Source organism: Hordeum vulgare, chromosome 7H (assembly GCF_904849725.1).
Source record: "Hordeum vulgare subsp. vulgare chromosome 7H, MorexV3_pseudomolecules_assembly, whole genome shotgun sequence".
NCBI lineage: Eukaryota > Viridiplantae > Streptophyta > Magnoliopsida > Poales > Poaceae > Hordeum > Hordeum vulgare.
The window spans coordinates 484,165,871-484,190,126 of record NC_058524.1 but is presented as its reverse complement, the minus strand read 5'-3'; the positions used below and the strand labels follow the sequence as shown (position 1 = coordinate 484,190,126).

Below are 24,256 nucleotides of genomic sequence, written 5' to 3'. Positions count from 1 at the left end.
GATGATCTTCCCTCTCCGGAGCCCAGAACGGACTCCAGATCTGCCCTCCAGATGAAGAACAGGAGGTGGCGGACCCTCCGTATCGTAAAACGCGATGAACTCTCCTCCTTGATCTTTTCCGGGCGAGACGGACTAAATAGAGCTGGATTTGGAGGCGGTGGAGCGTCGTGGGCTCCACAAGCCTGCCAGGCGCTGTCGGGGGGGCTCGTGTCTCGTGGGCTTGTGGGCTCACGTCTCCACTTCCTCCGCTGATTCTTGCGCCAGTATTTTTCATAAACTCCAGAAAAATTCTCCGTAAATTTTCAGGTCATTCCGAGAACTTTTATTTCTGCGCAAAAACAACACCATGGCAATTCTGTTGAAAACAGTGTTAGTCCGGGTTAGTTCCATTCAAATCATGCAAATTAGAGTCCAAAACAAGGGCAAAAGAGTTCGGAAAAGTAGATACGACAGTGACGTATCAGTGAACAAATTACTATCGAGCAATTGATAGAACCGCGCAAAGTCATGAAGATATCTAAGGCAATGATCATACATATAGGCATCACGTCCGAGACAAGTAGATCGATACTTTTTGCATCTACTACTATTACTCCACACATCGACCGCTATCCAGCATGCATCTAGTGTATTGAGTTCATGACAAACAGAGTAATGCCTTAAGCAAGATGACATGATGTAGAGGGATAAACTCAAACCAATGATGAAAACCCCATCTTTTTACCCTTCATGGCAACAACACGATGCGTGCCTCGCTACCCCTTCTGTCACTGGGTGAGGCCACCGCACGGTATGAACCCAAAACCAAGCACTTCTCCCATTGCAATAATCATAGATCAAGCTGGCCAAACAAAACCCACAACTCGAAGAGAATTACAAGGATATGAAATCATGCATATAAGAGATCAGAAGAAACTCAAATAAGATTCATAGATAACCTGATCATAAATCCACAATTCACGGATCTCGACAAACACACCGCAAAAGAAGATTACATCGGATAGATCTCCATGAAGATCATGGAGAACTTTGTATTGAAGATCCAAGAGAGAGAAGAGGCCATCTAGCTACTAGCTATGGACCGGTAGGTCTATGGTGAACTACTCACGCATCATCAGAGAGGTCATGGTGTTGATGAAGAAGCCCTCCGTATCCGAATCTCCCCTCCGGCAGGGCACCAGAACATGCCCCAGATGGGATCTTGTGGAGACAGAAGCTTGCGGCGGCGGAAAAGTATTTTCATGGCTCTCCTGTTTTTTTCTGGGATTATAGGGAATATATAGGCGAAAGACCTAGGGCAGAGGAGGCCCAGGGAGCCCACAAGCCTGGGAGGCGCGGGCCCCCCTGGCCATGGCTAGGGGGCTTGTGGGGTCCCTGGTGATCCTCTGCCTTGGTTCTAGAGTCTCCCGATCGTCTTCTGTTTCAGAAAAAAATATTTTTGGAAGTTTCATTCCGTTTGGACTCCGTTTAAAATCCTCCCCTGAAAAGGGTCAAAAACACGGAAAAACAGGAACTGGCACTTGGCACTGAGTTAATAAGTTAGTCCCGAAAAAGATATAAAAGGCATACAAAACATCCAAAGTTTGACAAGATAATAGCATGAAACCATCAAAAATTATAGATACGTTGGAGACGTATCAAGCATCCCCAAGCTTAACTCCTGCTCGTCCTCGAGTAGGGAAGTGATAAAGACTGAATGTTTGATGTGGAATGCTACCTAGCATAGTTGTCCTTTGTAACTTCTTTCATGTGACATGAATGTTCAGATCCGTAAGATTCAAAACAATAGTTTGCTATTGACATGAAAACAGTAATACTTCAAGCAAACTAGCAAGGTAATCATGAACTTACGAAATAACAAGTCCAAAGAAAGTTATCCCTACAAAATCATATAGTGTGGCTATGCTCCATCATCCCCACACAACTAATGTAAATCATGCACAACCCCGGTATTGGCCAAGTAATTGTTTTCACACTCTTACTTTCTCAAACCTTTTTCAACTATCACGTAATACATGAGCGTGAGCCATGGATATAACACTATAGGTGGAATAGAGTGTGGTGGTGGTTGTGAGACAAAAAAGGAGGAGATGGTCACATTGACTCGGCGTATAAAAGGGTTATGGAGATGCCCGTTAATAGATATCAATGTGAATGAGTAGGGAATGCCATACAAAGGATGCACGAGAGTTATAAGTATGTGAAAGCTCAAAAGGAGAACTAGTGGGTGTGCATCCAACTTGCTTGCTCACGAATACCTAGGGCAATTTGAGGAAGCCCATCATATGAATATACAAGCCAAGTTATATAATAAAGATTCCCACTAGCATATGGTGGTGACGAAACGAGAGGCTCTCAATCATGAAGAACATGGTGCTATTATGAAGCACAAGTGTGGAAAAAGATAGTAGCATTGTCCCTTCTCTCTTTTTCTCTCTTTTTTTGTTTCGGCTCTTTGGCCTCTTTTTTTTTATTTCCTCACATGGGACAATGCTCTAATAATGATGATCATCACACTTTTATTTACTCAAAGCTCAGAATGATGATGACTCTATAGGACATACCTCCGATAGTGTACCGGGATGTGCAACGATCTAGCTTGGCGTATGACGTTGAAACATCTCGCTAGCTATCTTACGATCATGCAATGGCAATATGAGAGTGACGGCACAAGTCATGAGACGGAACGGTGGGAGTTGCATGACAATATATCTCAGAATGGCTATGAAAATGCCATAGTAGGTTGGTATGGTGGCTGTTTTGAGGAAGGCATATGGTGGGTTTGTGCACCGGCGAAAATTGCGTGGTACTAGAGAGGCTAGCAATGGTGGAAGGTGAAAGTGCATCTATACCATGGACTCACATTAGTCATGAAGAACTCACATACTTGTTGCGAAAGTTTTTATTAGTAATCGAAACAAAGTGTTAAACGCATACTCCTAGGGGAAGGGTTGGTAGGTGTTAACCATCGCACGATCCCGACCGCAACACAAAGGATGACAATCAATAGATCAATTATGCTCCGACTTCCTAACATAGCGGTTCACCATACGTGCATGTTACGGGAATCACTAACTTCAACACAAGTATTTCTAGATTCACAACACCCTACTAACATAAGTCTCAATATTACCAAATACACGTCTCAAAACTAATTGAGAGGAATCAAAACTTCTCTTTCTACTCAATGCACATGAAGATGGAGGTTTTTGTATCCTATTTGGGTACCTATCACCTTTGGGACTACTTTCATAGCACAAGCCAACTACCAAGTCACGCATCGCCGTGCTCTAAAAGATCTAAGTGAAGCACATAGAGCAAAATTATCTAGCTCAAAAGGTATAAGTGAAGCACGATGAGCATTCTAGCAAAATCACGATGAGTGTGTGTCTCTCTCAAAAGGTGTGCAGCAAGGATTATTGTGACACAACAAAAATAAAAGACTCCTACGATACAAGACGCTCCAAGCAAAACACATATCATGTGGTGAATAAAAATATAGCTCCAAGTAATGTTACCGATGGATTGAAGATGAAAGACGGGATGCCTTCCCGGGGCATCCCCAAGCTTAAGCTTTTTGGTGTCCTTGAATTTTGCTTGGGATGCCTTGGGCATCCCCAAGCTTGAGCTCTTTCCACTCTTTATCCATTTGTCCATGAAAACATCACCCAAAACTTGAAAAACTTCACAACACAAAACTTAAACAGAAACTCGTGATAACATTAGCACAAGAAAACAAACTACCACCTCCTTAGGTAATGTAGCAATCTTGATTTCTATTTATATTGCTGTTAGATTACTGTATTCTTACTTTTCCATTACTAGTACCCCCCGCTACTATCCATAGTTTCATCAAAACAAGCAACCAACTCAACAAAAACAGAATCTGTCAAAAACAGACCAGTTTGTAGCAATCTGTATACTTTGTATAGTTCTGGCACCTCAAAAATTCTGAAACATTACGAATGCCTGGGAAAATGGCATATCAACCAGCAGAAAAAAGAATTAACTCAAAAGCTCTTTCTGAATAAAAATGAAAAATAATCTCGTGGGCGCAAAGTTTCTGTCTTTTTCCAGCAGGATCAAACAACCATCACCAAGACTAGTCATAAAGGTTTTGCTTGGCTCAAACACAAAAGGAAGCAAAAAATACACAATCGTAACAGAATTATGATGGTGTGGACGAAACAAAATAGAAATAAAAAGGATAAATTCATTGGGTTGCCTCCCAACAAGCGCTATTGTTTAACGCCCTTAGCTAGGCATAAAGCGATAGAATCACGTATCGTCGTCTTTGGTGCTCAAACCATAAGTAGCCCTCATCATGGATTCATAAGGCAATCTTATTTTCTTTCTAGGAAATTGTTCCATGCCATTCTTTAAAGGAAATTGAAATCTAATATTCCCTTCCTTCATATCGATGATAGCACTGATAGTCCTTAGGAAGGGTCTACCAAGAATGATAGGGCATGTATGATTGCAATCAATGTCAAGCACAATGAAATCCATGGGTACATAGTTCCTATTTGCAATAATAAGAACATCATTGATCCTTCCCATGGGTTTTTTGATAGTAGAATCCGCAAGATGCAAATTAAGAGAACACTCCTCAATCTCATTAAAACCCAGAATATCACATAAAGACTTTGGAATCACGGAAACACTAGCACCCAAATCACGCAAAGCATTGCATTCATAGTTTTTGATCTTGATTTTGATAGTAGGTTCCCACTCATCATGAAGCTTTCTAGGGATAGAAACTTCCAATTCAAGTTTCCCTTCAAGAGATTTTATCATAGCTTCGACAATATGATCGGTAAAGGCGTTGCTTTGGTTATAAGCGTGTGGAGAGTTTAGCATGGATTGCATCAAGGAAATGAATTAAATCAAGGAGCAACTATCATAATTGAATTCCTTGAAATCCAAAGTAGTAATTTCATTACTACTCAAGGTTTTAATATCTTCTACTCCACTTTCAATGCTTTTAGCATCAAGATAGATGGACTCTGAATCATTGGGGCGTTTTTCAACCAAAGTGGATTCATATCCATCCCCATCATCATTAGGTTTTACACAAGAAAACAAAGATTCAATGGGAGTCACACCAAGCACTTTAAGAACTTCGTGATTCTCATCACGAGAACACGCCTTTTTAAGCCATTCATGTCTAGCATGAATTTGGGTGGTTCTTTCTTTGCTCTCACTCATGGAAACACGCATAGCTTTCAAAGTTTCATCCATATTGATCTTGGGAGGAGCACATCTAACTTTCAAAGCATCAATATCACTAGACATTCTATCAATGCTCCTCGCCAAATCGTCAATTTTGAGTAGTTTTCCCTCTATGGACGCATTGAAAATCTTTTGCGAGTTGATAAACTCTTTGATATTACTCTCTAAATCAGAGGGTAATCTATTGTAATTTCCATGAGCATTGTTGTAGGAGTTGCCAAAGTTATTAGAGGAGTTACTAGGAAAAGGCCTAGGAACATAGTTTCCTCTAAAAGCATTGTTGTTGCCAAAATTATTCCTACCAACAAGATTAACGTCCAGGCTAGCGTTGCTACTCTCAATCAAGGAAGACAAGGGCATGATATTCCACCTGAGGCGGAGTCCAATATATTTCTAGAAGTGAAATTCAAGCCATCGTAAAAGATTTGTATAATCATCCAAAGACTCAAGCCATGAGCGGGACAATTTCTAATCATCAATTTCATCCTCTCCCAATATTGTGCAATATGTTCATGATCAAGTTGCTTAAAATTCATGATATCATTACGGACAGAGATAATCTTAGCCGGCGGAAAATACTTGGATATATAAGCATCTTTGCACTTGTTCCAAGAATCAATACTATTTTTGGGCAAAGACGAAAACCAAGTTTTTGTTCGATCTCGCAACGAGAAAGGAAAAAAGCTTCAATTTAATCACATCATTATCCACATATTTCTTCTTTTGCATATCGCAAAGCTCAATGAAGGTATTAAGATGGGATGTGCCATCTTCACTAGGAAGGCCGGAGAATTGCTCTTTCATAACAAGATTCAGCAAAGCAACATTGATTTCGTATGATTCCGCACTAGTGGCGGGAGCAATGGTAGTACTAATAAAATCATTATTATTAGTATTCGAGAAGTCACAAAGTTTGGTGTTTTCAATCATGGTGACTTCAGCAAGCAAGCAAGCACACAAGCGAAGAGAAAGCAAGCGAGAGAAGAGGGCGAACGAAAAAGGGCAAACGAAGAAAAGGGCAAATATTTTTGTAAATTTTTGTTTTTCAGAAGTTGTGGAGAGGAAAAAGAGAAGCAAAAAAAAGTAAATGCAAGAGATGAGTTTGCAACACTTACTTGGATGAGTTCTTGACTTGATCCTCCCCGACAACGGCGCCAGAAATCCTTCTGCTACTTCTCAAACAAGAGCGCCAGAAATTGACACGTTGACGGAGACTTGCTTGCGTTGGTTTTTCCCTTGAAGAGGAAAGGGTGATGTAGCACAGGAGCAGTAAGTATTTCCCTCAGTTTGAGAACCAAGGTATCAATCCAGTAGGAGAATCGCGTCAAGTCCAGAGTACCTGCGCAAACACAAAAGAGCTTGCACCCAACGCCATAAAGGGGTTGTCAATCCCTTCAAAATTGATTGCAAAGTGAGATCTGAAGGCGGAAAGTGCAATGAAGTAAAAGTGTAAGGCTGAAAATATGATGTGACGTAGACCCTGGAGCCATAGTGTTCACTAGAGGATTCTCTCAAATAACAAATATTACGGTGGGTGAACAAATTATTGTCGAGCAATTGATAGAACCGCGCAAAGTCATGACGATATCTATGGCAATGATCATACATATAGGCATCACGTCCGAGACAAGTAGACCATACTTTCTGCATCTACTACTATTACTCCACACATCGACCGCTATCCAACATCCATCTAGTGTATTGAGTTCATGACGAACAGAGTAACGCCTTAAGCAAGATGACATGATGTAGAGGGATAAACTCAAACCAATGATGAAAAACCCATCTTTTTACGCTTGATGGCAACAACATGATGCGTGCCTCGCTACCCCTTCTGTCACTGGGTGAGGTCACCGCACGGTATGAACCCAAAACCAAGCACTTCTCCCATTGCAAGAATCATAGATCAAGCTCGCCAAACAAAACCCACAACTCGAAGAGAATTACAAGGATACGAAATCATGCATATAAGAGATCAGAAGAAACTCAAATAAGATTCATAGATAATCTGATCATAAATCCACAATTCATTGGATCTCGACAAACACACCGCAGAAGAAGATTACATCGGATAGATCTCCATGAAGATCATGGAGAACTTTGTATTGAAGATCCAAGAGAGAAAAGAAGCCATCTAGCGACTAGCTATGGACCCGTAGGTCTATGGTGAACTACTCACGCATCATCGGAGAGGTCATGGTGTTGATGAAGAAGCCCTCCATATCCAAATCTTCCCTCTGACAGGGCACCAGAACGTGCCCCAGATGGGATCTTGCGGAGACAGAAGCTTGCGGTGGCGGAAAAGTATTTTCGTGGCTCTACTGATTTTTTCTGGGATTTTAGGGAATATATAGGCGAAAGACCTAGGGCAGAGGAGGCCCAGGGAGCCCACAAGCCTGGGAGGAGCGGCCCCCCTGGCCGCGGCTAGGGGGCTTGTGGGGTCCCTGGTGACCCTCTGCCTTGGTTCTCAAGTCTCCCGATCGTCTTCTATTTCGGAAAAAATATTTTTGGAAGTTTCATTCCGTTTGGACTCCGTTTAAAATCCTCCCCTGTAAAGGGTCAAAAACACGAAAAAAACAGGAACTAGCACTTGGCACTGAGTTAATAAGTTAGTCCCAAAAAATATATAAAAGGCATACAAAACATCCAAAGTTTGACAAGATAATAGCATGAAACCATCAAAAATTATAGATACGTTGGAGACGTATCACGTACCCTTGTAGATCGCACAGCAGGAAGCGTTAAGAAACGTGGTTGATGTAGTGGAATTTCTTCACGTCCCTCGAACTGTCCCACGAACCATCCCGCGATCCGTCCCACGATCCGTTCCGATCTAGCATCGAACGGACGACACCTCCGTGTTCAGCACACGTACAACTCAACGATGATCTCGGCCTTCTTGATCCAACAAGCAAGACGGAGAAGTAGATGAGTTCTCCAGCAGCATGATGACGCTCCGGTGGTGGTGATGATCTACTCCTGCAGGGCTCCGCCCGAGCTCCGCAGGAATCCGATCTAGAGGTGAAATTGTGTGGTATAGGCTAGAGTTGCACTTGCACGTGGCAAAGTTGTGTCTCAAAAAGCCCTAAACCACCACTATATATAGGAGGGAGGGGAGGGTCTAGCCTTGAGGGACAAGTCCCTCAAGGTGCGCCGGCCGCCAGGAGGAGGAGGGCTCCTCCTCCAGTTCGGTTTGGCAAGGTGGAGTCCTCCTCTTCCTTCCCACCTCCCTCTTTCCTTTTTATTTTTCTTTTCTTTTGGTATTTTCTTATGTGGCGCCATAGCCCTCTTGGGCTGACTCCACCAGCCCACTAAGGACTTGTGGAGCCACCCTAGGGCCTTGGGCTCACTCCCGGGTGGGTGGCCCCCTCCCGGTGAACACCCGGAACCCATTCGTCACTCCCGGTACACTGGCGGAATTGCCCAAAACTTTCCGGTGACCAAATGAAACCATCATATATATCAATCTTCGTTTCCGGACCATTCCAGAAACCCTCGTGACGTCCGTGATATCATCCGGGACTCTGAACAACATTCGGTAACCACACATATAACTCAACTATACTAAAACATCGCCGAACCTTAAGTGTGCAGACCCTGCGGGTTCGAGAACTATGCAGACATGACCCGAGGCACTCCTCGGTCAATATCCAATAGCGGGACCTGGATGCCCATATTGGATCCTACATATTCTCCGAAGATCTTATCGATTGAACCTCAGTGTCAAGGATTCATATAATCCCGTATGTCATCCCCTTTGTCCTTCGGTATGTTACTTGCCCGAGATTCGGTCGTCGGTATCCGCATACCTATTTCAATCTCATTACCGGCAAGTCTCTTTACTCGTTCCGTAATACAAGATCACGTGACTTACACTTAGTCACATTGCTTGCAAGGCTTGTGTGTGATGTTGCATTACCGAGTGGGCCCCAAGATACCTCTCCGTCACATGGAGTGACAAATCCCAGTCTTGATCCATACTAACTCAACGGACACCTTCGGAGATACCTGTAGAGCACCTTTATAATCACCCAATTACGTTGCGATGTTTGATACACACAAGGTATTCCTCCGGTGCGAGTGAGTTATATGATCTCATGGTCATAGGAATAAATACTTGACACGCAGAAAACAATAGCAATAAGATGACACGATCAATATGCTACGTTCATAGTTTGGGTCTAGTCCATCACATGATTCTCCTAATGATGTGATCCCGTTATCAAGTGACAACACTTGTCTATGGTCAGGAAACCTGACCATCTTTGATGAACGAGCTAGTCAACTAGAGGCTTACTAGGGACAGTGTTTTGTCTATGTATCCACACATGTATTTGTGTTCCAATCAAATACAATTATAGCATGGATAATAAACGATTATCATGAAAAAGAAATATAATAATAACTAATTTATTATTGCCTCTAGGGCATATTTCCAACAATAACAATCATGCATTAAAGAGTTTGAAGAAGACTCAAATAATATTCATGGATATATCAAATCATAAACTCACAATTCATTGGATCCCAACAAACACACCACAAAAGAGTTACATCAAATAGATCTCCAAGAACATCAAGGAGAACATTGTATTGAAGATCAAAAAGAGAGAAGAAGTCATCTAGCTACTAACTACAGACCCATAGGTCCGTGGTAAACTACTCACGCATCATCGGAGGGGCATCAAGGATGATGAGGAACCCCTCCATGATCATTGACCCTTCCGGTAGAGTGCCGAAAAAGGCCTCTAGATTGGATCTTGTGGTTCTGGAACTTGCTGCGGCGAAAAAAGTATTTCGTCGACTCCTATAGGGTTTCTGGGATTTTAGAGTATTTATAGAGTCGGGGTAGGTCAAGGCGGTTACCGTGGGCTCCACTACCCACCAGGGCACGCCGGAGGCCCCTAGCATGCCCTCGTGCCTAGTGGGCCCCATGGGCCTCCTCTCGTGGCCTCCAGAAGCTTCCAGGGTTTCTTCTTGCAAGAAAAAATCTCGAAAAAGTTTCGCGGCATTTGGACTCCGTTTGGTATTGATATTCTGCAAAGTAAAAAAGAAGCAAAAAACAACAACTCGCACTTGGCACTAAGTTAATAGGTTAGTCACAAAAAATGATATAAAGTTGCTAGTAAATGTATATAAAACATCTAAAATTGATAATATAAAAACATGGTATAATAAAAAATTATAGATACGTTGGAAACGCGTTATGCTATTGCTATGCTTATAACTATGTTAGATAGGCAATTTGTGCATATGAACCCCTTTGTGTAAAAGATATTTCTAGGACTCCCTAGTGTTCATGATCCCAAATTTAAGTAAATTGCTACCATTATCCCTATGCGTGAATTTGATTACATAATCCATGAGGGTAGGGAAATCTTAGTATTTTATAGAATAAGTTTTGAGAATCCTCCTATAGAGGAGATCCTTCATGATAATGACACATTGCGTATGTTGGAATCTAATGAGTATGGAAGTTTTACAGAAATATGAGAAGAAGATTTACTCATGAAGAGTTGATTGAGGCCTTATATCTTAACACTTGTAATAAACTTGAATGGATTGCCAAATGAATCAATGTAGGATTTAGAGAGGATTGGCAAGAAAATAAAGAACCTATTAATGACGAAATTCATATCCTATACGGGGACTCTTATGGCGATGATCCTAATAATGATATCATGGACGTTAAGATTACCAATCTTAGCCCCTTCAAACAATTAAATTCACCCACTAGGAAAAACAGATTTATGAAGAAAGATATATTAGGTAAATACCTGAAAGAGCTAGCCCTAAGAGATTCTAAGAAGGATGAAAACCGTTGAGACTATGCATTATGCCTAGCTAGGGGCGTAAAACAATAACACTTGTTGGGAGGCAAGCCAATAGTTATCTTAATTTTTTTGTTTTAATTTTTGTTTTGGTGTGTTGACATTATTATTAGTACTGTAATAATTGTGTTTTTATGTTTCAATTAGTGTTTGTTCCAAGTAAAGCATTTGGATGATTTCAAAGAAAGTAGAATTGATCCCGTGCAAAGACAAAAACATTTATGTCGAGTGTAGTATTTCTCTGATTTTACTACAATGTGTTTTTGATCTGAATATTTTAAAGATTATTGGTATACAGATTTTCAAGGCTTTCCTAATGTTCCAGAATTTCTGGAGTTACAGAAGTATGGTTTTAGTGCTGATCATTACAGACTATATTGTTTTAGATAGATTTTGTTTTTTGCTTGCATACTTTGCTTGTTTTGATGATGCTATGGATTATATCGAGGAGGGGGGGTTTAACTCATGGAGAATTTATAATATAGTACCTTGTGTAATAATTAAATATGAATCAAACCAATGTGCCAAACAATGCATTTTTTAGAAAAAATATGGATGGTCGCAAAAGCTAGCCGTAACACCACCGCCGGCATCCAGCACATGTGCGGCCGGCCAACACCTCGGTGGACGGGCTTGTAGTACTGAACCACGGTGAAACCCCTTTTGGAGTGGCGTCATTGTTGGGGAACGTTGCATGGGAAGCAAAAAATTTGCTACACACATACAAGATCTATCCATAGCAAAGTTGTCAAAATCGTGACCCAAGTCTTAGAATCTTACGACCTTACGATCCAATCTTGCCCCTCCGATTCTATGATTTTGCTCCTCGAATCTAAGTTTCTACGATCATGATAGTTATGATTCTACGAATCATGATCCCACCAACGGAGCTCTGATTCGATTCAAAATCTCGATTGTGACAACTTTGATCCATCGTGATGAGCATCTACGAGAGGAGAGATCAGATCCACATACCCTTGTAGATCGCCAAGCGGGATGCGTTAAGAAACGCGATTGATGTAGTCGAACGTCTTCGCGATCCAAATCGCAAGCCATCCCGCGATCCAATCACGATCTAGTGTCGAACGAACGACACCTCCGCGTTCAACACATGTACAACTCGATGACGATCTCCACCTCCTTGATCCAGCAAGCGAGGGCGGAGAGGTAGCTGAGTTCTCTGGTAGTACAACGGCTTGGTGGTGGTGGTGGTGGTGAACTAATCAGACAGGGCTTCGCCGAGCTCTACCAAACTAATCTAGAGGAGGAAGATGAGAGAGGACAGCACGTGGAATTTCAGGTGGTGGTTGTCCCTCAAAACCTCCACTATATATAGGAGGAAGGGGTGGGAGGAGGCGCCCTAGGGTTTCCCCTAGGGCCTTTGGCCGCCGGCCAAGGAGGTGGAGTCCACCTCCTACAAGGAGGTGGGGCACGATGGAGGAGTCCTCCTCCAACAAGGACTCCTCCCACCCTCCACCTTTTTCTCCTCTTGGGTGCATGGGCCCCTTATGGGTTCGGCTACCCAACCCACCACGGGCTGGTGCGCCACCTCTTGGGCCCATGTGGCCCTCCAAGGTGGGTGGTATACCCTCCCGGTGGAGCCCCGAAACCCATTTGTCATTCCCGATACACTACCGGAAATATCTGAAATGTTTTTGGAACCCAAATAACACTTTCTTATATAAAAATATTTACCTCCGGACCATTCTGGAGCTCCTCGTGACGTCCGGGATCTCATCCGGGACTCCGAACAACCTTCGGTCACCAACACACATAACTCAATAATACCGAAATGTCACCGAACCTTAAGTGTGCAGACCCTGCGGGTTCGAGAACTATGTAGACATGACCGAGACACTCTCCGGTCAATAACCAATAGGGGGACCTGGAAGCCCATGTTGGTTCCTACATATTCTACAAATATCTTTATTGGTTGAACCTCTATGTCAAGGATTTAGTTAATCTCGTATGTTGTTCCCTTTGTCCATCGGTATGCTACTTGCCCGAGATTCGATCATCGGTATCTGCATACCTAGTTCAATCTCGTTACCGACAAGTCTCTTTAATCGTTCCATAATACAAGATACCATGGCTAACTCTTTAGCCACATTGCTTGCAAGCTTGTTGTGATGTTGTATTATCGAGTGGACCCTGAGATACCTCTTCGTCACACGGAGTGATAAATCCCAGTCTTGATCCATGCTAACTCAATACACACCCTCAGAGATACCTGTAGAGCACCTTTATAGTCATCCAGTTATGTTGTGACATATGCTACACACAAGGTACTCCTCCGGTGTTAGTGAGTTGCATGATCTCATGGTCATAGGAACAGATATTTGACATGCAGAAAACAATAGCAATAAACTGACACGATCATATGCTACATTCATAGTTTGGGTCTTGTCCATCACATCATTCTCCTAATGATGTGACCCCGTTATCAAATGACAACTCATGTCTATGGCTGGGAAACCTTGATCATCTTTGATCAATGAGCTAGTCCTTTAGAGGCTCACTAGGGACATTGTGTTTGTCTATGTATACACACATGTATCTGAGTTTCCAATCAGTACAATTATAGCATGGATAATAAACGATTATCACGAACATGGAAATATGATAATAACTAATATATTATTTCCTGTAGGGCATATTTCCAACAGTCGTGACGTCCCTTGCATCCATGAGGCCATCACCTTGAAGCGGCATGTAGGCTTGCAACGGTGAGAGCTTCAGCCTCCGGCCAGCCCCCCCCCGGCAATGCCGCACCCCCTATGCTCATAGTAGCGTGTGCAAGGTGCGGTGGAAAGGCGCTTGCGTAGAAGAAGGGATACGAGTGCGAGGTATTGGGATGAACAAGTGGACACCGAAAGACTCGATATTTCCAGAGAGAAAGTGGGGTTCACGGGACAAGCGTCAAGCAAACGAGGTAGTCGCCAGGCGAAGTGTTTTCAGCCAGCTGAGTGCAAGCATTTCTGTTTTTCTGAGGATCAAAATCCTCAAAATTTAAAAAATCCTTAGAATTTGTATTCGAGGAAAAATTCCTTAGAATTTGAATCTAAAAGACAATTGATGTTTCTAATCCACCCATCTAAAACAAATCTAAGACCATCTCCAATAGATGATGTATACTTTTGTGCTCCAAACCGGTGATGGTTCAAATTTGAAGCACCAAAAAGTGCTTTTACATCTCAGAAAAAGGCTCAGCTCCAACAGATGGTCCAAAACGAAGATGTAAAAAAAAAGAAGCTCCAACAGATGGTCCAGAATGAAGATATAAAATGATAAACTACTATACTTCATCTCAACATAGTTCAACAACAAATTCAACATAGTTTCATACATGAAACTACTCCTCGTTGTCGGAGCTGCGGAACTGCTGCCAGAACTCGTCCTTGTCCGGGTCATCGCACCCCTCGTCCTCCTTGTCGGAGTCACGCCACTCCTCATCCGACGACTCGATAGGGATCATAGTCGAGGGGCCGCCCGACATCGGTGAACTCCACTCCGAAGTTCTCGGAGGGCTTCGCCCTCACACCGAAGAAACCGGACTTGCCCTTCGGCGTCTTATTCGACGCCATCGGGGAGCGGGGCGGTGGCGTGTGGCGTGGAGGGGGGGGGGGCAAACGGAGGTGTGCGGTGCGGGCGAAGGCCAGATAGGAGGCGGAGACGGCCGCACAGGAGGCGGACGGGGTCGGGGCGGAGGCGGCCGGAGCGGGGCGGATGGGGTCGGGGCGGAGCGGTCGCGGACGCGACGGGGTGGAATCGGCGGCGGGGCAGCGGCGGTGAGCTGCGGCGGGGCGGCGACGGGCGAGAGGAAGAAGGGGGAGGGGAAAGCAAATGAAGAGCAGTTGATGGTTGGCGCGCGGCCGCGGTTTTTTACATCTCGTGCCTCTCGAGATGTAAATTTGCATCACGAGATGTTGAAATTTACATCACCGGAAGGGGGAGGGGAATGCTGTTTTCTTTGTTCCAGAAGATTCAAAAATTAGTTATTTTTACATATATGGACTGAAAAACAGGTGATATTTAGTCCACCTCTCCGGTCGTCGCATGATAGAAGCACTTCCACCGTCTATATTCTTCCCCAATACCGGCGACATTTTCCTCCCCTTCCAGAGGTACACAGCGCACACCACGAAACCTCGAGATCTCTCGAAATTCGTTCGTCCATGGCGATGCAACACACCAGGGACCCCACAGCCAAGCTCCCCTCCGCCCCGCCCTTCGCCGGCGCCAGCCCTCCCCCATACCACCACCACCACTACGGCACCTTCTCCCCTCCTCCTCCGCCGCCCGTCGCTGCAGCCGCTTACGACCCCTCCCTGAAAGGTCAGCGCTCCTTCTCCCACACTACCCTCCAGCTCCGGCCCTTCTCCGTGGAGACTGAGACGACTCCTTGTTTGTGTGCGCGTCTGTGTCTTGGCGCGCAGGACGCAGCGCTCAGGGCGTTGTTGCTTTCCCGTGCACTATCCAGCAGCAGGTCTTGGTGGAGGGCCTCCCAGTCCGGGAGCCGCGGCTGCCATTCTGCGGCGTCGGGGTCGGCTGGGCTTTGTAAGTGTCCTTCCTTTTGGAGTTTTGGTGGTGTTCGTCTCCAATGCGATAGGTGTGCGAAAGTTAGGAAGCTCTTGAACTTGGTAGCAGTATGAGCACTTGGTTGCTACTTGGTATGTGAATGGGGGATTGCACGAGTAACTGTTTCATTAACAAGTTCGGGGAGCAGCATTTGGAGGATATGCTTTAGGTCCAGCGAATGTCATCCTTGCTAGTGAGAATTTGTGAGGTGCTAGTATTGGTATTGGTCTGGTTGGTAAGGGCCCATGGTCATAGGTATAATACTAGAAGGATTAAGTGCGCGTTGCTGCGCGTTGGTGTTGTTGTATTTTTATAAAATAAATTAACCTATTTGTTTTTAAAATATGGATGTATCAGATTTTTAAAAAGTCAAAGCTCTTCAAGTTTGACCAAATTTGTAGAGAACTATATTAATATTCATAATATGAAGTTGCGATCATTAAATTCATCATGAAATAATTTTTCATATTTTATTTATTTAGTATTGTGAATGTCGATATTTTTTACTCCGAACTTAGTTAAAGTTAAATAAATTTGACTTTTCAAGAAAAAAATATACATTATATCTTGAAACCGAGGGAGAATTCGAGTTGGCTAGTGTGAGAGGCGATGACCTATATTTTTTATTTTATTTATAATGCGGTGTTTTGGTGGGTCTTTCGTGGTGTGATTTCGTGTTATGTGCTAATTAATCGATATTTACGTCAGAAAATTTTCTGCGTCAGTGTCTGCATTTACTATTTTGGTGTTACAATAATATATTTTTAGGTGGCGAGGGGTGCACGGGGTTGATGTATTATTATAAGTCAGTTGCTACCGATTAATTTTAAAATCGTTGACCAAGTCGAAATCATGAACCCAATCCCAAATCGAATAAAAAAGCTTCAAATTTAAGGTGCATATAGTGAATTAAAAGAATTGAATAGAAGAGCTTGTTGGGAAATTGTTGACCCGGTCAAAATTGGATGACCAAATTTTAATTGGGGACCTCAATTGATTGTGAGGCCTCCAATCCTAGGGAGATTAGTGATATAGTATATGGTGCGATCAAATGGGCTGGAATTGGATTAGGATATAGGTTGACACAGCAGAAGAGGGTTATCCTAAAATGTCATAGTTACTTCTGGAGTGTGTGGTGCTACTGCTTTGCTATCTACTCCCTCCGTCCGGTCCGTCCGGAATTACTTGTCGCAGAAATGGATAGAAATGAATGTATCTAGAACTAAAATACGTCTAGATACATCCATTCCTCCGACAAGTATTTCTGGACGGTATAATATTCATATTAAGGAGTTTCTGTAAGTTCATTGCTCTTACCTGCAAATTTAAAATGAAAGCACAGTCAATCCATATTAAAGACTTCAGGTCGTTTTTGTTTTGAAGGTTCTTACTAGGGTTCTTCTTGGCTGCAATTCCCTGGTATATTGGTGCTTTTCTTCTATTCTTTGTTGCTTTGGATCACCGGGAGAAGCCTGGATTGATTGCCTGCACAGTTGCTGTAAGTACTCCATTTTCTAAAATTGATTAGATACCAGCATTTTCTTCCGGTCCAAAGAAATCGGCTGTTGTTTGTCTTCTGTACAGAATGACCTGAAAACACTTAGATACTCCCTCCGTTCCTAAATATAAGTCTTTTAAGATATTTCACTACGAGTCTACATACGAAGCAAAATGAGTGAATCTACACTCTAAAATATGTCTATATACATCCGTATGTAGTCCATTAATGAAACCTCTTTAAAGACTTATATTTAGGAACGGAGGGAGTACTTGTTAACGTTTCCTTAGGCAAATACTCCCTGTAAAATTGATTTTATAAATCTGTGTGCTCTTTGTTCTGTAACTGAAAGTGCTTCTACTTCAAAAAAGAAGAAGCAAAAAAACTAAAAGTGCTTCTTCTTCTCCAGTTCAAAATATATACCACTAGCACTGATGACATTTTTGTTTGTTACTCATGATGTGGTCAAGAGGTGCAACAAAAATCATACATTAAGGGAAGTTTTGAAATGTTAGTAGCAAGCAACGATGGACACAACATTCTAACCTTGGTTATTATGCCTAGAAAGTAGAAACAAGAACTAACCCAGCTGGAATACTTAAAATAACATGGAGCTCTAACATTTATGATTATATATGTATATATAGAGAGAGAGCTACGAGCTACGAGCTACAATATCAGCCTCGTGAATGTTACACAGAGAGTTGATCCAAAGAAATTGGGTCAATTGAACTGTTGAGGTCGAGCTCAATGTCTGATGTTGTAGTGCACTGAAATCATTTCAGTTTTTGTTGGCTATAACGGAAGATTCTCTTGCAGGGTATTTTTGCGGTAGTCCCTTTCATGCTCAATGGCATAAGAATGCGCCCTTTCTTTTCTTGAGAATGAATGCATCCTTTCTGATGACCTGGAACCTGGAAGTTGTCAATCCAGATTCTTAATGGCCTTATTCTGTGATGCTGGAAGTCGGCAATCCAAATCCACATGTTCCTCACCATATTCATGTCTATAGTTGTACTATACTGTTCATCCATGTGAATAACACAATCGATTATCCTATTTCATTCACATGGGCGTATATATGTGATCTGCGTGTTGAATTGTTTGTCCGGAAATTTGTTTTCTGAGATATAATACGTTGTAACTGTGGTAGCAAGATCGTTTGCTTTGAAGAGTGATTTTTTTTGTGAAACATTTTTTCATAGAAATTTGTACTCCCTCCACTCACAAATATTAGATGTTTTGGATATTTCAATATGTACTACATACGGACTGAAATGAGTGAACAGACGCACTTAACTAAAATGTGTCTAATTCATCTGATTTAAAAAAAATATAGTACATGCTATATTTGTGAACTGAGGGAGTATCTTACAAAAGCGCTGCTTCTGTCAGGTAACGACAATGTTTCTTTGTTGCTAGGGAATTATATGGTTCCAAAGTCACAAAAATCTAAGTAGAAATATTGTATTTAGGCATTCCAAGCGTATTTACCTCACAAGTAAATAGCAATCAATCTTTTATATTTGATAACTTAAAAAAAATCAATCACTGGCACATAGCTATTTTGTCAATTTAAGCAATAGCAGAAAATTTATGATTTATAACGAAACCATAATCTTATTTTGTCTATTTGTTTTGTATTAAGATTTGTTCTATATAGTCTTCTTATTGCGTTGGCAAATGCTTGACCCCCTTGGCAACACACTGGTAAATATCTAATAATAGTAAAATCTTTACTACTCCCTCCGTTTTTAAATATAAGTCTTTTTAAAGGTTTACTAAGACTACATACGGATGTATATAGACATACTTTAAAGTCTAGATTCACTCATTTTGCTTTATATGTAGTCCCTTAGTGAAATCTTTTAAAAGACTTATATTTATGAACGAATGGAGTATTAAATGAGAGTTGATGCGTTCTTCTCACCTCCCATCACTGATCACCCACCCCCTCCACGCTAGTTTTCCCCCTCCCATTGAAAACTACTCCCTCCGTTCCTAAATATAAGTCTTTTAAGAGGTTTCACTAAAAGGACTACATACGGATGTATATAGACATACTTTAAAGTATAGATTCATTCATTTTGCTCCGTATGTAGCCCTCTAGTGAAATGTCTAAAAAGACTTATATTTAGAAACGGAGGAAGTAGATCGATTCGCTCGACCTATCCTATTTTTTTGATCCCCTACCTTTTTTTTCCTCTCCAAGCCCCTTTCACGGTTGGAATAATCTAAACCCTCTCCACGTCTCTCCCATGTTTTGGAATAACTAGTACAAATGCCCGTGCTTTACACCGGGCGAAAAAAAGACTTAACCTGCTTTATGTGTCATTGTTCATCATTTTTATATCCTTTTTTAATAAACGTTCATAATATGGTATAAAAGTTAATGTTTTAGCAAAAGAACCCGTGTGTTGCAATATGTATGAAATAAATTCGGCTACTTGATCTATAGCCGGCGTGCGGGGCGAAATAAGACGCAACCCCTCCTCTAGACCCAGTTCGAGCAAGATGCATCATTTTGTCGTACTCTCTCAACTCTTCGTCCATTCCTCCTCTCTATCTCATCAACGGTATCACGAACATCCTGACTCAGAGGAATATATTGATAATCAGATAGTCCATAGGTGAGCCCTAAATATCTTTTCCATTAAGAAATAGTATTTCTTTCCAATATTTTTTTGAACAAATATTCCAATATCTCAGTCACACATCTTTGAAGTACTCTAACTACTATTGTATTCATAATTAAGATTAAGATATGGTAGGCTTAAACAGCAGCCAAGTAAATTGTATGCTAGCAGAGATCGAGATCTAGATCTATGCAAAAAAAAAGACCGACATTGTATCGTTTTAGAAAAGCAGTACAACAACACACATCTATGCATACTGTTCAGTGTGTTATGTAAAAATTTCAAATGGCATGAAACAGCCAATTCAAGAATTGGCGTCATGTTACAAGCTATACACTCGAGTCGGTCTGACCATGTTTGTTATAGTTGCAGAACAAATATTTATTGAGAATTTGCAAGTAATTATTAAGATTATAATCTAGAGAACTACCTTGTCCAACTAAAGAAGAAACGATCCCCTTGCTTAGTTGTAACATTACGCCACAGATAGCATCTGATCCTAATCTCACATTCTCTTACTGGTTATGGACTTCAGCTGATCTACTCCTCCACTTAGGCCCCTGTCGCTTTAGACAATTTGGTCTCTTTGGTCGCTTCATACTGAACATCTAGCAGTTTCCTAATGAATTTAATTCAGTTCCAACTCAAGCAAATTCGCAACTAAACGATATGGGCAAACTCATTGACATGTACTTTAAATTGACAACAAACAACAACAGAAAGGACAACTCGTTATACCAATAACACCCAAGCTGGTAAGCCTCAAGTACTCAAAAGGTCTTGCCTTGCTGGTAGTATTCAGGAACGGGTACAGGTATAGTGGGATGTGAGCTGCAAAGGAAAAGGAAGAAGACTCATTTATTAACCACTGCTAATTAAGATTTACTTATTTGGTAAGGTCAGAACAGATGAGGAAAGATTTTCAACAATAAACAACGAAAATATTTAAGACTTAACATAGAAACAGTCGCGCTCAGTACCATTCAAGAACGGGATCCTGGTCTCAGGGTGTGAAGCAACACACTGCAATTGAAAAACAAAAAGTAAGATGAAACTGAGGGGAGAGCACGTACTAAATTCTACCGTGGTCAGGCATACTACTTTTTTCCCTATAAACAGAGGAATTGGGAGCAAGATATGTGAGCAATCCGCCACTGCCTCTGGCCGTTGTTGAACCCCTTGCCGGCGCCGCCAGCCGACGAATCTGACCTTTCCCTTGTTGGATCCGGTCCACCACGAGCCTCAAGCCACCCTGCTGTCGCGCTCCTTCTCCGCCTTGCCGCCGGCGAGCCCAGCCGCTGCCGCACAGATTTGCAACAAAAGTCTCCCCGCTCTTTGACCCAACTTGATCCGGAGATAGGGGTAGGCGCGCCAACGGGGCAGGCGGTGGTGGCGCGTGGTGAGGCGGGGAGGGACATGGCATGGCAGGAACGCACCGACGGTGGAAGGTCGCGAGCGCTGGCGGGGTAGGTGGCGGCGGGGCGCTGTGAGGCGGGGTGGGGTCGGGCGTGGTCGGAGGTGGCGGCGGGCTGGAGATGGGATCGGGAGGCACGGGTGGATTCTTTTCTCTCGCACGCACCGGTTCATTGACTTATTTGGAGGACCGCGGGTTAATTAACTAAAAGACCAAGGGCTTTTTTGAAAAAACGCTGCGACGTACGGCAGAAGCAGTAGCTGCTTTATTATCAGGGAAAGATCTAGATTAAATAGGTACTTTTCTTTTTTGTCTTACTGAAATACATGTGATGCATTAACTCGACCAAATCTTTATTGAAACCATGTAATGCATTAGTTCAATCAAATCAAATCTTGTTAATACCTTAATTAAAATAATTTCTGTTCTTGTCTTCCCTGCACATATCCAAATCAAATTAAATCTTATCAAAATCTCTACTATATCAGAACTTCCATTATCTTCCCTTATCCATAGTCAAATAAAATCAAATCTTACCAAAATATACAATATGTTGGGTGTAAGGTATATGTCGGACACAATTGATGTTGAGCTAGTAGAAATAGAGCGAGAGTGGGCGGTTTTTCTTCTTTGAAACCAAGGACACCTTTGGTCAAAGGATTATCATAGGAATTTTAAACGATTAGAATCCTTGGGACCTTTTTGTATGTTGGTTGTTTGATTCATATAATTGAATCCTGTAAGTTTTTCTAAAAAAAATTTTAGGTACTACGTACTTTCATAGCATTTCTAGCATCCACTCAAACCTCCGTGAAATACAATCAAACAAGCCAAAAATTTATACTTCCTCCATATCTAAATATAAGTCTTTTAAAATATTTCACCAGATGTCTACATACGGAGCAAAATGAATGAATCTATACTCTAAAGTATGTCTATATACATCCGTATTTAGTCCGTTAGTTGAACCTCTAGAAAGACTTATATTTAGAAACGGAGGAAGTAGAATTGAGATGAGTATGACATTTCAATCCTACTATTACTTATATATTTTTAGAATCCTGCGAATTAAAGAGGTTCTGAGTGGATTGGGGGAGGGGGCATGCCGTGTGTAGAGTTGGGCAAATACTCTACATTCCATCTAACGGTCGGAGGAAATTAATCGGACGGCTGGCGCCCAGCAGACGCCTAGCGGCTCGCAGCCTTTTATTTACGCTGTTCGAAGGGAGAGAAAAAAAAAGTTGTTTATTAGGGCATCGCGTCCCATAGCAACGGCTGGGCGGCGGACTCATCGGCGAAACCTCCCCGGCGAACCGACCTAAACCCTAACCTTCCAATGCCAGCGGCAATGGCCGGCGGCGATGGCGGCATGGGCAGTGGCCCTCGATCCCTCGATTGCCGTAGCTTCTGGAAGGCCGGCGCGTTCGAGGCCCCCTCCGCCGCCGCCCGCGAGTTCTACGGTCCGTCTTCTCGCCCTCTGGTCATGCTTTCGTTCCGCGACTTCGACGTGGACCACTTTGCTGATACTGCTGGCCATTGTCGCAGACGTGCTGGAGACAGGGGACTTCGACCGCGCGCGGGTGCACCCGAAGTTCCTGCACACCAACGCGACCTCCCACAAGTGGGCGTTCGGAGGTTGGTGCCCGTCCTCCTCTTGTCCTTTCCGTTCCATTGTTTATTTTGCTTTTGTGGTGGTCGAGTAAGTGGCGGGGGTTGTTGGGTTTTTTCAATAAGGGTGAAATTGCTGTTTCAAATTGAGGGGGCAAGCATTTAAATAAAGGAAATTAAGAGAAGATAGGCTTGTTCGAGCAAATGGGGGCGTCAGGTAATCGGAAGTATGATCCTCTACTACTTTGGTGGGGTTATGCATATTGCACTGCAAATCATGTTGATGTTAATTTTGTTGGATCAAGTGATTCTCTGTTGAAGGGGATTTTATTCAACTGTTCCAAATGGATGGTGTACATTCATAGTTTTGTAGGATGATTATCGGCTTTCTGGCTTTGCTCCTTAGAATTGCACGTACACGTAGTTTTTCTTTATCATCTCGATGACTCTCGAGAGGATATATAGTAACTTCGTATTATCTAGGCTGGTGGCACCAACTGATGTGATATCAGTACATGTTTTGCTCTTTAGATCGGATAGACGGAGACTACATATGATATGTCTTTATCATCTCGAGAATATATAAAATAATTTTGTATAACCTGGACTATGGCAATGCAAGATGGGACAATAGTTCTGTTATAACCTATGCGGTTTGTGATGCTAGCTGGATAAATATGGTATCTCCAATTATCTAAAATCACAGGATTCCCATGCGCAACAATCATATTTTCGTGCTTACTCCTCAAGTGCGAGGGCGCTAAGCTGACTGCTCAGTCAACTGTGTGCTTTCGAGGCTAAAGTGCTGAGCATAATGGATGTTGTTGGGACCCGACTCAGCTCCACATGCTTCGATATGGCATTCCTCACCAGAGCACATCCTAAAATGATTCATTTCTACTCCCACCCAGCTCCACTGTTTCATGTTCTATGGTATGTTTGTGAGACCATCTGTCGATGCATATTCTTCACTCCAGCTTATTGCGGCCTCAGGTTTACTCTGATGTGACATGGGCATGATCACTCTGATTGCAATGCTGTTTTCCTGTAATGTGCGGTCCTTGGATCCTCTCTGATGGCATCGAATTCCATGAAGCAGTTGTTCTAGTATAGGCTCTTCTTTTCTAATTCCCTTGCACATGGGCATGTTTGTATATTGTCTTTTGATGCATTGAAAATGTTAGATGTCCATTCCAGCAATCATATCTCTCCTCTCGTGGCAACTTAGTTGAGATAATTTAGTTTCTCTGCTCTTACCTTTCCACCGCTTTCCCTAGCCTATGATCATCAGTTTCTTTTCAAATTCTATTTAAACACAGATAATAAAGCAAACACCATGCTGGAACTATTATTGGAAATAATATATGCTGCTCTTGTTATTATTTTGTTTACTTCATGTTATATTTACATGTATAAACTTAATCTGAAGTCTAAGCTGGTAGCTATACTTCTAAACTCA

The 24,256-nt window shown here is 42.4% G+C and overlaps 2 protein-coding genes across 3 annotated transcripts in view; both read left to right on the top strand.

The window, feature by feature from the left end:
• The first annotated feature begins 15,121 nt into the window (after nucleotides 1–15,121).
• LOC123412211 (60S ribosomal protein L18a-like protein) lies at nucleotides 15,122–18,331 on the top strand. Its single transcript, XM_045105150.1, has 4 exons — nucleotides 15,122–15,398; nucleotides 15,500–15,620; nucleotides 17,025–17,139; nucleotides 17,959–18,331. The coding sequence occupies exons 1-4, from the start codon at nucleotides 15,239–15,241 to the stop codon at nucleotides 18,019–18,021; spliced, it is 459 nt and encodes a 152-aa protein (XP_044961085.1). The 5' UTR covers nucleotides 15,122–15,238; the 3' UTR covers nucleotides 18,022–18,331.
• A 4,102-nt stretch (nucleotides 18,332–22,433) lies between these two features.
• Nucleotides 22,434–24,256, top strand: part of LOC123407522 (protein MICRORCHIDIA 1-like) — a 34,406-nt gene continuing 32,583 nt past the window's right edge. The window contains exons 1-2 of one of the 2 annotated variants that reach the window (XR_006612626.1): nucleotides 22,434–22,649; nucleotides 22,735–22,824. Coding sequence is in view for 1 of the 2 variants with exons in the window: in XM_045100673.1 (XP_044956608.1) it covers nucleotides 22,526–22,649; nucleotides 22,735–22,824 (214 nt within the window). In the remaining variant the exon portion in view is untranslated. The remainder of the gene's footprint in view (nucleotides 22,650–22,734; nucleotides 22,825–24,256) is intronic. The other variant, XM_045100673.1, reaches the window with a different exon arrangement.